Source organism: Silurus meridionalis, chromosome 8 (assembly GCF_014805685.1).
Source record: "Silurus meridionalis isolate SWU-2019-XX chromosome 8, ASM1480568v1, whole genome shotgun sequence".
In the NCBI taxonomy this organism is placed as follows: domain Eukaryota; kingdom Metazoa; phylum Chordata; class Actinopteri; order Siluriformes; family Siluridae; genus Silurus; species Silurus meridionalis.
Window position 1 is genome coordinate 25,888,080 of NC_060891.1, and position 15,574 is coordinate 25,903,653.

The window sequence follows — 15,574 nt, forward strand, 5'->3', positions numbered from 1 at the left end:
TTCCATAGAAGCAAAAAATAAATAAAAAAAAAAAAGCAGAATCATGTAAACTGTGGATTAAAAGGACACTCGGGACATCTGGACGTAGAGATTTGAGAGGAGAAGATATTTGGAATGTAAAAACACACACCGTGTGAACAGAGGCTGCTAGCTTTTCCACGAAGGGACTGAGATTTTCTGCAGCTTTCAGGCCATCCTGAAAGAAACTGGAAAAAAAGGATAAAGAAAAAATGATCACACATTTACATATCTGTCCACCTTCATACACCTCCATATCCACCTGACTTCTCCAGAAATATGTTCTTCTACCCAACACTGTTACCACAAAGTTGAAGGTAAACAATTGTACAGGACGTCTTTGGATGCTGAACTACCAGACCCAAACCTGTTCCAGCATCACAATGCCCCTGTGCACAAATCCAGCTCCATGAAGATACTCTTTACATGGTTTGGAATGGAAGATCTACTATCAAGCTCAACCCTACTGAACACCTTTGGGTTAAAATTGGAACTACAAGGGCATTAGTAAAGAGTTGAGGAGGTCTGGGGTTACAGTCTGTGTTCCTATTCATCCCAAAGATGTTCAGGGAGGTTGAGAAGGCCGGGGCTCTTTAGCTTCTGGGTCTTCTAGTTCAATTGAAGGGAAAATCATATTGTACCTCATCCAACAAAATGCCTTTTCACAAACAGACCTTTGTAGTGCAGCTCTACCTCTGCCATATGTATACACACACACACACACACACACACACACACACACACACACACACACACACACACAGAAAGATGTTCTCAGAAGTTCTACATGAACATGAGCAGTGGTATAATGATATAACGTACTTGAGCTGGGCTTGGAAATACTTGATAAGGCTCTGGAGCAGATCAGGACCCTGTCGTATCTTCATCTCCTGCACCTTCAGCAAATACTGTAAATACAAAAAGAGAATGACAGAACAGAATAGATCTGGGATCTTCATAGTTCTTCAGGTCCCATTAGGCGATAGAGACTTGTTTTTAACCCATGCTTATTTGTTTGACAAAAAAATTATTTGTGATTCAACATTAATAAGTGGATGCCTGCAGTACCGCGGCAGACCCCTAGGGGATTAAATAAAAATTCTATTGTTACACTGCTCTGAGAGGGTGGCCTGATTTTAAAGATGGACTGATTGCAAACAGATTTGTTAAAAAGTACGAAAGCGTGGTGAAAGATCTTTAAGCGGAGAGCGTTGCACGCTAAACACAGAACCCCCTGTTAGCTTTTTGCGATGCTTCTTCTGAATCTAATACTTATCGACAGGACCTACAGTGAACACGTGAGCACTGCAATGTAGTGTGTTCGTGTCAGGGGTTGGTCGAAAGAAAAAAAAAAAAAAAAGGACATCTGCTGCAATAAAGCAGAAACTCAAGAATATATGGAGGTTTGTGGCCGGAAGAAAGAAAAGGAATCCCCCCTCTACTTTAACTTTTTATTTTAATTTATTACTACATCCTGGTTCAGTAGTGCAACTAAAGCAGAACTTTCCCTGATCCATGCACAAAAACTTTCCCCAAGCCACACATGGAGAACATGACCTAAGCACTTTTACTAGCCTGTTTAAAGAACTGATCCCAACAAAAATTCACACACACGCACACACACCTCGCACATCTGCAGCTGGAAAGTCCTCCTCTCTCTCTCCATGTCCTCCACTATGTCCGAGTCGAGCCGTATCAAGCCGTACTGCTTGTGCCTCTCCCTCTCGAGCTTCCCCCTGAGACACACACACACACACACACACAAAGAAACCTTGTCTAGCTGCCTGTCTGTTTGTTCGGATGCATCTGATCAGGTGTGCGTTCTCACATTTTAACGTCGTAATCCTTCCAGCCCTTTTCCATCTGCTTCCTCAGATCCTGAGACAGAACAAAAAGTCAGAGAGAGACATAAAGAGTGAGAAATGACATGGTGGAACGCTCTGGTTTATGTAAAATTGATTGGCATTGACAAATGTGGCAGCTCAACGGTCAACTTCCGATCAGAAGGTCATGATGGTGCGGGGAAACAAAAATTTTAGTTGGGAGTTCCGACCCCGGGACGTCTGCAATTGTTTGGAACCAGTGCGAGCTCGTTTCGAACCTCTTTGCCATTAGTCATATGAGGTGATATCAAAAAGGTTTCGAGAGTTAGTTTTGTAACCTGCCAACAGATGGCAGCACAAGCCATTATGCACAGTCACAGGGTGCACCAACCTTTATAAGTCAGTGTCTAAAAGACATAATTCTGTGTACATCTGGAGCTGTGCAACTGGTGTTATTCTGACCACGTGCGTTACCACGTCTGCTACTCTGACCACGTGCGTAGCATGATCTCATTTCGAATATATATTCGTGCTTCAAAAACCGGTGTGTATTTTGTGTTATGAGGCATTATTATTGTGTTATGAGGTTATTTAGTGTCGATGGTGAAGGAGCGTGGAGCTAAGTATGCTAAATATCGCCTTCACAAAAAAAAAACATCAAATTGGCCAAAGAATTAAAAGGCAGACTGCAGGAAATGTTTACTAAAGCTACAGCCAAAAATTTTCAATCTTAATAAACTATCTGGCCCTCAACTTAGACTGTGCTTTAGATGTTGTCCCCTCTGTCCTAACTAGTAATGACACCAAAATTCCCTATGAGGAGCACTCAAACTATCACCATTTTTATAAAAGGTTTTACAGCAAACTCTCGTAGCGCACAACTCCACTAGAACTAATGGCAAGGGGTTCGAAACGAGCTCGAACTGGTTCCGAACAAGTGCCCACGCCGCAGGGTCGGCAAGTCCTAGTTCCAGAATTCCTTTCCCTGCGCCACCCTGTATAAATGAGATGATTGTAAGTCGATGTGAATGAGGGCATCAACCACGTTCCATGAATATAAACAATAATAATCCAGGAGTATTATTGCATCACAAATCGAAGATCCAATCATATCCAATATGCAAATGGAGACCTGAAAGGGGTGTTTCTAATTTGCATATATATTTTTTTTACATCTGGATTTTGTTTGCTTGCTTTTTGTTCGCTATTTTTTTTTCATTAAAGCTCCACGTTTTTCACAACAGTACCGAATTTAGATGATCCTTTTAAAAAGGGAAAAAAAAGACATTAATGCTTCAATGAACAAAGCTTTGAACCAGGACCAAGTCTTCAAAAGGTCTCATCATCCTCTGGTTTGAAAGCGGAACATTTCTGCTTTAAATGACTCCATTAGAGAAACAATGTCCGTTTTAAAATATAACTATGGGCACAGTGGACCGCGTCGAAGGTTCTGGAACAGAGCGTAATATTGACTTGAAACGACACCATTGTTTCGCACTTTTTTCGTTTCCTCATTACATTCTAGTATTTCTAGTCGCGTTCTTTCAGCCACAAGAGTGTTGGTAAAGTCAGGTACTAAAGTAGGTGAGGTGAGGAGGCTCCTGGGGTGCGGTCAGCGTTCACATTCAGCATGTTCAAAAGGCTTTGAGCTCTATAGCAGGAGATCTTCCACTCCAATAAATGTAAAGTATATCTTAATGGATCTGGCTTTGTGCACAGAGCCAACGTCATGCTGGAACAGGTTTGGGTCTCCTGGTTCAAAAGAATCGGAAATTCCATTCGTCCATTGTCAAAAGACATCTAATACAATTGTGGGCCGTCAACTTTGTGGTAACAGTTTTGGGGGGAGCAAAAAAATACTTTCCCGATATCCACTGTATAGCACGAAGCATTGGCATTCACACACAAGGGTATTTTATTGTAGCCATCCCACTTATTGGTATATACCTTTAATATTGATAACCTCCCCTTTAACGTGAGATTCTCAGTGAAACTCACCAGTCTGCAGTCTCGCAGTTCAGTCTTCAAGATGTTCTCCAGAGGAAAAGAAAGAATGCTGTGCAGATTCTGCACCTGCAAAAGCAAAAGACACATAAAATCAGACACTCCATTATTGAGACTGATGCGATTCGAATCTCCAACAATACGATACATTAAAAGATACAGATGAAGCAGCTACGATGCGATCCGATTTCGATTCAACGCAATTCAATGCAATGAAAAAAAATGCACATGCATATGCAAATCATCAATTTACTTAGGTGCCTTCTGACTTCTAACGCATGGCCTTTTCACAAACAGGTGGGGAAAAATTTTTCAATAAACCCAGACAGTTTTTTTTTTTGTTGTGTCTGCAGGAAGTCACAGCTCTACCTCTGCCATGTTAATCTGTATTCTATGCGACTCTCGGGACGCGCCTCGGCCTCCGTAGCGCTGTGATGCGCCGTGTTTACGTAGCCGCAGCGTCGCAGAGAGAACACAGAAAGGAGAAATCGATCTAGAAAACCTTGGTCACGAATTATTGGTTGCTTAAAAATCATATATAAAAAAATATTTTTTTATTGATGCAAATATGCAAAAAACTATGCATCCTGATGCAACTTGTATCCAATGCACACTTTTTTAAACTTAACCTTTATGCGGATGCACCGTTGCAAATCGTGAATTTTCCATTCCTAACACACACACACACACACACACACACACACACACACACACACACACACACACACACACACACACACACACACACAGACACACAGACACACAGACACACAGAGCCTGGCCAACTTTCAAGTAAACTCTCAATGTAAAATATATATCGTCTGTAATTTTCCACCCAGATGGTGTTCCATAATTCTTAGTTTTCTTGGAAGAAAATCTGTGTTTCCGTATCGTGGAAAAATCTGGCACTAGAGCTCTTTCTGTAAATCTTCCTTTGGAAAGAACGCATGAGAAAATGTCCTCCTTTAGAAATTGAGAGAAATAAATGTGCAGAATTTGCGTTAAGTCAAATCGGCAAAACGGAAGAAAACGGTGAGAATGGGAAAGACTCCTTAACGTCGCTTTGTTTGTCTTGTGCTTATGACTAGACATGAAAATAGCACTTGGGTGCTGAAAGACAGATGACAGACGCTTGCTGAGTTATGAGGCTAGAAAAACATTTTCAGTTCCTCTCTCTCTCTCTCTCTCTCTCTCATATATGCCGGGCTCACACTGATGTTTTTATAAACTCCCATGTAAAGACAAGAAAAATACTTTTTCCGTCATCAATCCGTAACACGTCCAGGCGCATTCTCTCGCTAATGGTAGCTAGCAGCTAACAAAAACGATCTATAGCGCTAATTTTGTTCATGCCACTTTAGGGATGGTATCGTTCACATCTCGCTGATAACGGTACTGATACTGTTGAATCGCTACTACTATTTATCATTTGGTGCAAATAAAACATGATGTGAAGAGATGTTAATAATGTATTTTAGTACGGCTGAACTTTAGCGCTGCAGTTACAAATGCCTAAGCGAACGGAAGAAGGCATATCACAAAGCCAAATTACAAAAAAAAGCTTCATTCAAAAAAACAAAGAGAAAGAGAGGGATTTCCTCTGCATAGCACAGCACAAAACAGCATGTACATAGGAGCACAACAGAATGTAATAGAGGACTCTACCTGAACCAGCTCAATGTAGTGAAGGGCAATAAATCTTTCACTATAAATTTATTGACACTGCTGTTTTATCAGCGGTCATCTTCCTACGCATCACTACGGTAAATCGCATAATTATGGCTAATTGCGTCCTCAGATGACAGCAAATAGCAAATAACAGCAGCAGTAAACAATCATGTTTAGTCACTGTTGTGGTTTTCAGGCGAAAGATCTTTTTTCCTTTTTTTTTTACTCAAATCTATTTGATTGCTGCATTTCTATGTTCCATTCTCTTTTTTATAGCATCTGTCAGTAACTTCTGTTTTCGAACGTTATTTCCGGCTTTACTGCGCTCAAATGCTCGTTTTTACCGTTTGTATATTTAATTTATGCATATACATTTTATTATGATACAAAAGGTATTTAATTATTATATTTGAGATGCTTATATCTTCACAATTGAACAAAATGTTTGTGTATCATTTTTTCAACAAAATTGCATACTCAAATGCCGTTTTTTAAATTTATTTTTTATTTGTTTGTTTAAAGGAAAAATCCCCCATTCACTCTTCAACAAACAGCTACTATAAGCTTTATAATGTCTAAATTAACGGTAGTTCAACTCAATATGTGGCTTTTGCATTTTTTTAAAGTACACTTTTATACATAAATACCTTAAATTGGTGTTTTATATGGTTAGAAAAAAGCAAAACATCCAATTAGATTTTTGTATCCGATTTATCGATTATTGAAAAAAAATCGTCCAAATAATTGAAATTAATCGTTGGTTGCATCCCGAGTTTCCATGGTTATTATGCTTCTTCGCAACCCCTTTTGCATCGCAAGTGAAATATGTCTGGCAAAATTCTTCTGCGATTTTTTTGCATCTTTAAAAGTTCGCAGTACAAGGTTTTTGAGCATCTGTGAAAGTTTGCAAAAACGAATGTTCGTAGGTTGAACGCGAAACCTGATAGCAAGATTCTGAACAATTCAGTATATCACAGAAATCCATTGTACAACTGGAGCTGTATATTGTGAAAAGCAGAAAGAAACACACCGATCTTCTCATTTTAGTAGCAATGAGCTGAAATCAGTCTCAATGTGTGACAAATCTAACGTACACGTTCTCACAACAAAACGCTCCATATCAAGTAACAATGAGTAAAATGAAAGGTTAAAAAAAAGAGAAAAACATTCAAATGGGAATCTGTTGAATGTACACCGTCTCGCTGGGGTGATGTAAGGGTCATGTCTGAGAAGTGGGGCATAGTTCACTGTCTGATATCAGGTTTTTACATTTGCTGAGTGCAATGAATTGCTGCATTACATACCAGTCTACAGAATCATATGCGATACAGGCTACAGAATCCAGTTCATCTACAAAATCCATCCTGTCTAAGGAATCCAGTCTGTCTACAGCCTACAGAATCCAACCTGTTTATGGAAACAAGCCAAAAGAATCCAGTCTGTCCCCAGAATCTATTCTGCCTGAAGAATCCAGCCTACAGAATCCATTCTACAGAATCCATTCTACTGAACCCAGCCTAAAGAACCCATTCTACAGATGTATTGCGTCCATTTTACTGACACCTATCTTTACTACACTTATATTTCATTACATAACATCTGTCATTTTTATTGTTTTGCTACATTTATACGGTTCTTACAAAATACTCGTGTTTTATATTAATATCTATCTAGAATATTTCTAGATCGTCATATTCATGTATTTCTATTGTCTTCAGTAACTCTCTTCATTTCTTCCAGGATCCTTAAATCAACTTGCATCTAATCTCAAAGCAGATTTTAAGGGCGGTGGCAGAATACAGAGAGAGCCGGTTGGATTCCGGACACATCCTGGATCAAAAAGAATAAAAAGTTTATTTTCCGAGCACAGCCTCGGTGTGAGCTCAGCATCCCCGGTGAGTTTCTGACTGACGGCTTTGCGGTCAGACGCAACCCACTCACACACTCAGATCTGGGATGAATTAAGGTCACCGTGGAGACAATCAGCCTACGGAATCCGGACCACTCTGGTTCGAGAGGGCCTTGGCTGCAGCTGCCACACACACACACACACACACACACACACACACACACACACACACACACACACACACACACAGATGTCCTTCCCAGTCCCTTAGTGCACTCTGGTAGTGCAGCTGAAGCCAAATCATTATTCATTCCTAAACAAACAAGGATGCCTCTCACACACACACATACACGTGTACACACGTGAACCCTAACTAACCTGCTGATATTCTCATGACTTCATGAGCAAGGTTTGAGCTCTGAGGTCATACCGTGTGTGTGTGTGTGTGTGTGTGTGTTTTAGCTCTCAAGTTGCGTCTCATTACGAATTTTGGTCGTATGCTACAGTAACACAAGTTAATCACATCCTAACACAATCCTTTGTGAGAACTTTTACTTCATGATGAATTTATAGCATCTGGAAGATGCTGGTCATAAACAGCAATAAGAACAACCACGGCAATGATTACTAGCGGAGCAAAAACAGGTTTATTTGTAATACAGGAAGCCCAGAGAACCCAGGTTCTAATGTACACATACACTATAAGAGCAAAAGTATTGGGACACCTGACTTTTCCAACCTTATGTGATTCCTCCCCAAAAATCTTACCACAAATTTGACAGAAAACAGTTTCTGGATGCAGTAGTATGAAGTTTTCCTTCACGTGAACTAGGAGATAGCTGTTTGAGCATGACAACGCCCCTGTGCACAAGGCCATGAAGATATGCGTTACATGTGTTGGAGTGGAAGATCTCCAGCTATAAATCTGAGCGCTTTTAAACACCTTTGGGAGCAAGTGAAATCTCACCCACGTCAGGTACCTGGGACGCAACTCTCCACAAGCACAATTGTGTAAAATCTAGTGGAACATCTTCCCAGACGAGTGGAGATTATTATAACGGCAAATGGGGAATGAAAGGTTAGAAATTACATTGCAATCTCATAGTCAGGTGTCCACAAATTATTGCCTGTATAATGCATATGTAAGTATGTATGTATACAGAACATAGTTGAAGTCTCACCAGAGTTTTGAGGAGCACCGTGACCTCTCGTGTGAACACTGCCAGGTTAAGGAACCCTGTGGAGATCTCGTTACTGTCCTGGGACAGGTGGCTGTTTCCCAGGTTCTCCAAAATCTCAATGTACTGCTCATTACACTCCACGTGACCTAAAAAAAAAAAAAAAAAAAACACAAATAAGCAAATATGCATAACCTGTAATAAGAACGTTGCAGTCCGTCAACATGAGATTTTCCCATTGTGTGAAGATTTGAAAGAAATATGAAGATATTTTATAATATTTCAATAGTTTAGTCTTAATACTTCCAATATGCCAGCATCGATAATCCCTTATTAGTAGCACATTGGCCTTCCATAATGGCCTCAGGAAGGAAGTTAACTTATTAGACATTAGTCTATAATAAGGTTAGTCAGGACATTGTTGGATTTCTGTGCGTAAAGTATTGCATTGTATATTCGCTGCCGGAGAGAAGAGCGATGAGATACAGGAGGCCAAAACAATACACAACACACACAAAAACACAGGTAGAGAGCAGGAAAAAACAAGCACAATTAAAGCTTATTTGATTGTCAGACACTGTATATAACTGCCACTATAATTATGATAAATAAAGATAAGTTTACTACGTATAATTAACTTAATAGTAAAGCCTTTCATATAATCACTTTCAGGAGAAAGCTGAAAGTGATTATAAAGCTAGAAATAAATATATAAAGCTAGATTTATAAATTATTTTAGGTATAAAAAAAAAAAAAAAATACAACTAACCCAGACATATCAACTACATTTTCTTTTTTCTTTTTTTTTTCTCTTAAAAAAAATAAAAATGTAATAAAAAAATAAAAAAAAATACTGGACATCAAAAAGTCAAGCGGTTGTAGCTACAATTTTTATTAATTAATCGATTATTATTAATAATAGTAAAACAACAACGTTAACATCTTAATTGCACGTAATGTTCTCTGCTGCATGATCTTCCCAGTTTCCTTTCAAACGCAGTGATGAGATGAGCAAGAAGACCACGTCACTGTAAAAGTACAGCCGTTAGCTCAGTGCATATACCATGGCGTGAGATAAAAGGCACAGGACACATTGATTTCTTGGCATAAACGCGCGCACACACACACACACACACACACACACACACACACACACACACACACACACACACACACACACAGACTTCAAAGAGAGTTCAGAGGAGCTCACACTCACTGAGACACGAGCACAAAGTAGCTACACTGAACAACCACGTGTGCCACGTTATATAAACTACATCCAGGCCGTTATTATAAGCCCCTTTGTTTTCTGCAGGTCTGGTTGTTGTAAAACCATTCCTCTTCTAATCCGATAAAACTGAGGGACAATCATGTGACCTGTTTGCTCTATAGCGTCAGTCCATGGACTGAAGTTACATCATTACGGCTAATAATTTACCCTCCTAAGAAATTAATACACAGCCTATTATGATGTCAATTATAAAAATCAATCAAAAAAATGAAAAGAAAGAAGCTTTCAATAAATCTTTTAGTAAATAAATCCCCCCGTGACAGATTTACGTTTCGCTTTCCATGATCCGTGACACAGGAGCATCTCGGCGGCAGGGATTTCAATATTGCACGATGTCTGGGGGGATGCTGTAAAGGTCTATTTTGCGCTAATTTCATTCTGTAAATTCGTTTTTGATTGTTTTTTTCCGGTGCATCGATGTTGCGCTGTACTCGGAGCGCGCTCGCACGGACGATTTCATTAGATTTGCCGACATGCAAAACGCAAATCCTGTCTGAAGTGAGGCCTTTCTGCAATTATTTCTGTTATATTTTTTTAGGTTTATTGCAAATCTTTTCTACACTTTTATATCTTTGTGTGATGATCTGTATAACTGTGGCTTTAAAATGTTATGAGGAATCATTTTACGACTACTGAAGTCGACTAGAAAAAAAACTTGACAATTCTGATTAGAATATAAATCCTTAGTCAAGAACGCCCCAATATATATAAATATATATGTATAAAATACACATACATATACATACCAGGGATTGTAATACCATTTTAGGACCCTCAACCAGTGATCATGACCAGTGTTGGGCAGTAACGCGTTACTGTAACGCAGTTACTTTTGACAGTAACTAATACTGTAACTCAGTACTTTTAAAAATAAAGTAACTCCGTTACCGTATGGTGCGTTACCGTTACTTTTACAAATGAATGAATTTGGGCTGAAGTGTAGACTACAGCCTAACCTGCCTACTGCAGAGACGCATTGTACGATTGGTGGATGAACCACTGTAAACACGAAGAAGACGCACTGTGGGCGTGTCTCCGTTTATTCAGGTCTGTGCGGCAGTAATGGCGAGTCGAGGGGAGAGCAAGACGAGTTTCTCAAAGTGGAAATATGCTCATTATTTCACTTTAGTTGAGCATAAAGACAAAAACTTTTTAGTGAAATGTAAGCTGTGTCTTTCTGGTTCGAAGCTCGGATCTACTGTGATAGCAGAACCTCCAGAAACTCCACGCCTCGATGAAGCTAGAAGCTAGAAGCTAACCCGAGTTCTGTTCTACATTGTTGATAGTTTTCATACTTCAGCTGTAAAAGAAAGATGTTTAAGAGCTCAACACAACAGCTTTTATGATGCAGAAGCCACTTTAGTTTTTGATTGTGAATATATTATTCAGCTTGTTTTATTTATTTCAGAAATCCTTGTGATATATTCAGTTTGTGCTGGTCTGACTGAATAGTGTTTAAAATTGACTTTGTTTAAGTCAGTTTTGTGTTTGTAGACCATAACACATAAAAAGGCATTAATGGGAACATTAAAGAAGGTTCTTTAAAAAAGAACTAAAAAGTTAGTTTTAACAGTAACGCATTACTTTTTGGTGTAAATAATCAACAAAGTAACAGTTACTTTTTGAATGAAGTAACGAGTAACTGTAACTAGTTACTATTTTTTAGTAACGAGCACAACACTGATCATGAACATCAGTGCATTGATCACACCTATTACATTTCCTGATCTGATACACAGCATTTAATAAATACATGTACAATTCTTTATTTACTTTGCATTTCCATCAGATGCATGTCGGACATTATACAAATGAATACACTTACATCTATATCTATACATTTATGTGATCATATCAATAAATGGTCATATATATATATATATATATATATATAAAATGGTCTATGAAATGTTGCATTTTTTTCTAGTAAATAATGAATTGTTCCAATTTATGATTTACAAATGCAGTTATACATTCAGGGTAGGACTCTCCAGAAACAACCATTTGTGGTCAAACTAACAGCCACCAGGGAAATATTCATTCAATATTTCTCTCTTTTTAATCATTTATTCAACCAAGAAGTTGTGAAAATTTTACTGTAAAAAAAAAAAAAGTATTACAAATTTTAAAATATCCTGTGAAGAATTATGTATTCGTCTTCACTAGACCTTAATAACATTAAGTCCCAGAAAACTGGCTTATTATTTAATGAAAAGTTCTGTAGCAGTATTTATTGAGATTCAAAATTATTAGATATTCTCCAATGAATCGTTTTTGACACCTGTGCTTGGGAACCGAGTGAGAAATACTGTTTGGGTGGCCAGGACAGTGTACTCTCTCAGTTCTTAATCAATCAATTGCGTTGCCCTGTGGTGCAGCATGAGCAGCAGTCTGAAAGGATTCAATTAGCTGGCTTCACATGTTTTAGAGAAAGCAAGAGAGCCTTCATGATCCTTGGGTCGTAGATGCTGGATCATAGTTGCCGTTTGGTTAGAAAGGAACCACTAGAGCTAGAGAGAAAAAGAACCTCAAGCAATTAACATGATACAGATCCGTCCTGGCAATGGCATGCACGGAACGTCTTGTGTTGTTTTGTATTGTGCAGGACAGAAACCTCTCCTGAACCTGTCACCCTTGTGTGAAAAGTTTGGGAACTTTCAAGGCGTAAGACACAGGCGATAAAACAGCTCTAGCATTGTAAAAGCTACGGTGTTGCGCGAGTTCCCCGCCCGAGCAACGAGGACTGAAAACCCACAGGCAGCAGATAATAGTTACCTAGAATTACGTTTTCTCTTTCCTTTTAATATGTTGCACATATCTAAGAAAAATATTTGCACAATGGGACCTCTGACTCCAGTCATGAATCACAGGTAGACCTCGACAAAACATGCGTACAAGAAGGAATCTTCAGCGGGGTCATGCCCTCTTTCTCGCACACGCAGCGCAAAGAATGATGGATGGAGCTTAAAAACAGGGCAACGTCAAAGGAAAAAAGTGGGAGGGAGTGATTCAGAGCTCCATCAGATACCCTGGGGGTGTTGGGGGCTTTGGACCAAATGAGGCCAGGAAACTGGGGCCTCCCTGACTGGGGGACTCTTACCGGAATAAACCATCTGAGTTTGGTTATGGGGAAGAAAGGGAATGAGGAAATGACAGAGGGAGGCTGAGTGTTAAAAAAAATTAAAGGAGGTAATGAAAGGGGTGGGGGGTGGCTTAGTGGTCTAAAGCCAAACTGTAGCACTGTGACTCATAATATAACTGCTTCCCAAAAATGAAGAATTTCTGACGAATGGTCCGTTTCCCAGAAACACAGGTCAGGTTCAAAAACAGACAGAGAGAAAAAGGGATAGAGATATGGTTTGTTTTTAATAAAGTTCCTGGATTGGATAGTTTACGTAGCTGTTAGTTAAAGCAGGCATTCCCCATCTTTCTACACTGATTCGTCATGTTTATACGGTTTGAAGAACCCCAGGTTGGACAGCGATTTCTGCATTCTTGTGTACAGACCCAGATCCTGGCATGCAGCAAGTAAATGTGACTTTTCTGTGGGCGGAGCTTAGGTGGTGGCAAAAAAAAGATTTCCCTGACTGCCAGCTATTAAGTTTTGCTAGTTTGTTGGTCCTTCCTTGGAGCAGTTTTAATAGATACTGACCACTACAGACCAGGAACAGCCCACAAGAGCTGCAGTTTTGGAGACGCTCTGACCCAGTCGTCTAGACGTCACAAGTTGGCCCATGTCAAACTCGCTAAAATTCAAAGTCAAAGCTGTGACGCAATCTTGATGTCGGCACTAAAAGGGTGTATATGGACACACTATAGCATTTATGGGACGGACGGATAAATATCACTTTATACATCCCAGTGGTAAATTCACGTATTGCAGCAGCACAGAGAGTAGAATCTGTATATGAAGAAAATAACTGTCCAGATGCTGAAAACGTGCAAAACTGTTATTCACTGTTATTCATGCAGTTTAATGAGCAAAGACTTTAAATGTCCTTTAAGACATGTTGATATAATTGTAGGAAAATAGTACAGTCGTCCCCCTCGATTTATCGCGGTTCGAATCTCGCAGTCCCACGATTTACAATTTAGCACATAACTATTTTGGTCCTGATTTCATCGTAAGAAATGAGTAGCATTTCAAGAAACCGTAGGTTTCCGCTTATTTATTGGTCGTAGTGTCCTCTGGTGTAAAAAAAAAAGGGGGCGGAGTTGAAGACGTACGCCACCAGATTTAGCCAATGAAAATAAAGAATGCAGTGACGTGTGTATATTTAACTCCGCCCCTTTTTGACATAATTGAACACTTCAACCAATAAACAAGCAGAGAAACTATGCATAGGCTAGTCTATAGTATTTTACAGTACTCAATATAACTGGGATATTTCTACGAATTTACACAAAATTCATCTCGCAATATTCTTGCAAATGTTTTCTCTGTGTGTTTAAAAAGTGTGGGAGGAGGATTTATGGCTTTATGGCAGAAAAATTGTTAGGTTTTTTATTTATTGCGGAAATTCGTTTTCCGCGGTCGGTTTCGGCACGTGACTCCCGCGATAAACGGGGGGACGACTGTACTATATTATAGCTTCTAATGCTAAAGCTGATACTGTAATATATATAAGCAAAAGAAAGTGTTCACTGATGGTCTAGATATGCGTTTTATTTATGGGGAAGTGGTAACTGTGGTATTATTAAATCCCAAGACTGCCAAGCTGCTACCTCCGTCACGGCCCTTGAGCAAGGCCCTCTCTCCTGAACTTCTCAGGTGTTATCACAAATGAGATAAATATTAGACACCAAAAACCATAAATGAAATTGCAAATGCATGTATAACCCTCAAAATTCTGATCTCTGTTACGATAATAAAATGGACCAGTCACTCGTTTTGTACGACATACCTCTCATTGTGAACATGCTAACATTTCATATGCATGAACAATCCGGCAGTAGTATGTTCTGAAGTAAAAAGAAACTCAAATCACTCACTGAGGCCAGAGCTGTGGATTCCCTTCACCATCTTCTTCAGCCTCTGCAAAGAGCTTTGGTCCTGCTCCAGAGTCTGGAACACAAAAAAATATAATAGTGGTCAAAGTGTGAGGTTTGATGAATTTGTACATAAATTGTAGCTCATACTAATAGACAACAATTCTGAGGGAAAATACGAGGGGCTGAGCGTTTCATCACCACACTGTGCTCGAAGACCTCTAAATATCCTCGCCTTCGTACACAAGAAACTTCACCACACGCTGTTCCATTAACGCACTTACACTGTTGTCTACCATCTGGATTGTATAACCTATATGTATTAGGTATTGCCTTTCAGATACAGATGTGGACTCCTAACCATCATGCCCATATAAACATATTGAACATCTTATTCCAGGTTTTCCTGTTATAACAACATCTATTCTTCTGTGATATGCTTCCACTAGACCTAGAAAAGTAGCTGTAAGGGTTTTTCTTTTTAGCTACAAGAGTATGGGGTAGAACCTCGGTGGGATTGAGGGTGCCAGGGCTCAGGTGCAGAACATCTGAGTTCTTCTACACTCAAACCATGTATTTATCTAGTTTACTTTGTGAACAAAAGCATCAACAGGCAAGAACAGATCTAGAGTGCATCCAAAATGTATTCACAGTGCTTCACTTTTTCCACATTTTCTGTTTCAGCCTTATTCCAAAATGAATTAAATTCAGTATTTTTCTCAAAATTCTAACAATAATATGTAAAAGAAGTTTG

At 39.2% G+C, this 15,574-nt stretch overlaps 1 protein-coding gene across 1 annotated transcript in view; it reads right to left on the minus strand.

The window, feature by feature from the left end:
• asap3 (ArfGAP with SH3 domain, ankyrin repeat and PH domain 3) overlaps window positions 1-15,574 on the minus strand; it is a 49,914-nt gene that overhangs the window by 22,450 nt on the left and 11,890 nt on the right. The window contains exons 2-8 of the mRNA XM_046855428.1: window positions 14,824-14,896; window positions 8,544-8,689; window positions 3,840-3,914; window positions 1,847-1,896; window positions 1,643-1,754; window positions 841-926; window positions 131-206 (exon numbers count right to left, since the gene is read on the minus strand). Of these exons, the coding sequence (XP_046711384.1) occupies window positions 131-206; window positions 841-926; window positions 1,643-1,754; window positions 1,847-1,896; window positions 3,840-3,914; window positions 8,544-8,689; window positions 14,824-14,896 (618 nt within the window). The remainder of the gene's footprint in view (window positions 1-130; window positions 207-840; window positions 927-1,642; window positions 1,755-1,846; window positions 1,897-3,839; window positions 3,915-8,543; window positions 8,690-14,823; window positions 14,897-15,574) is intronic.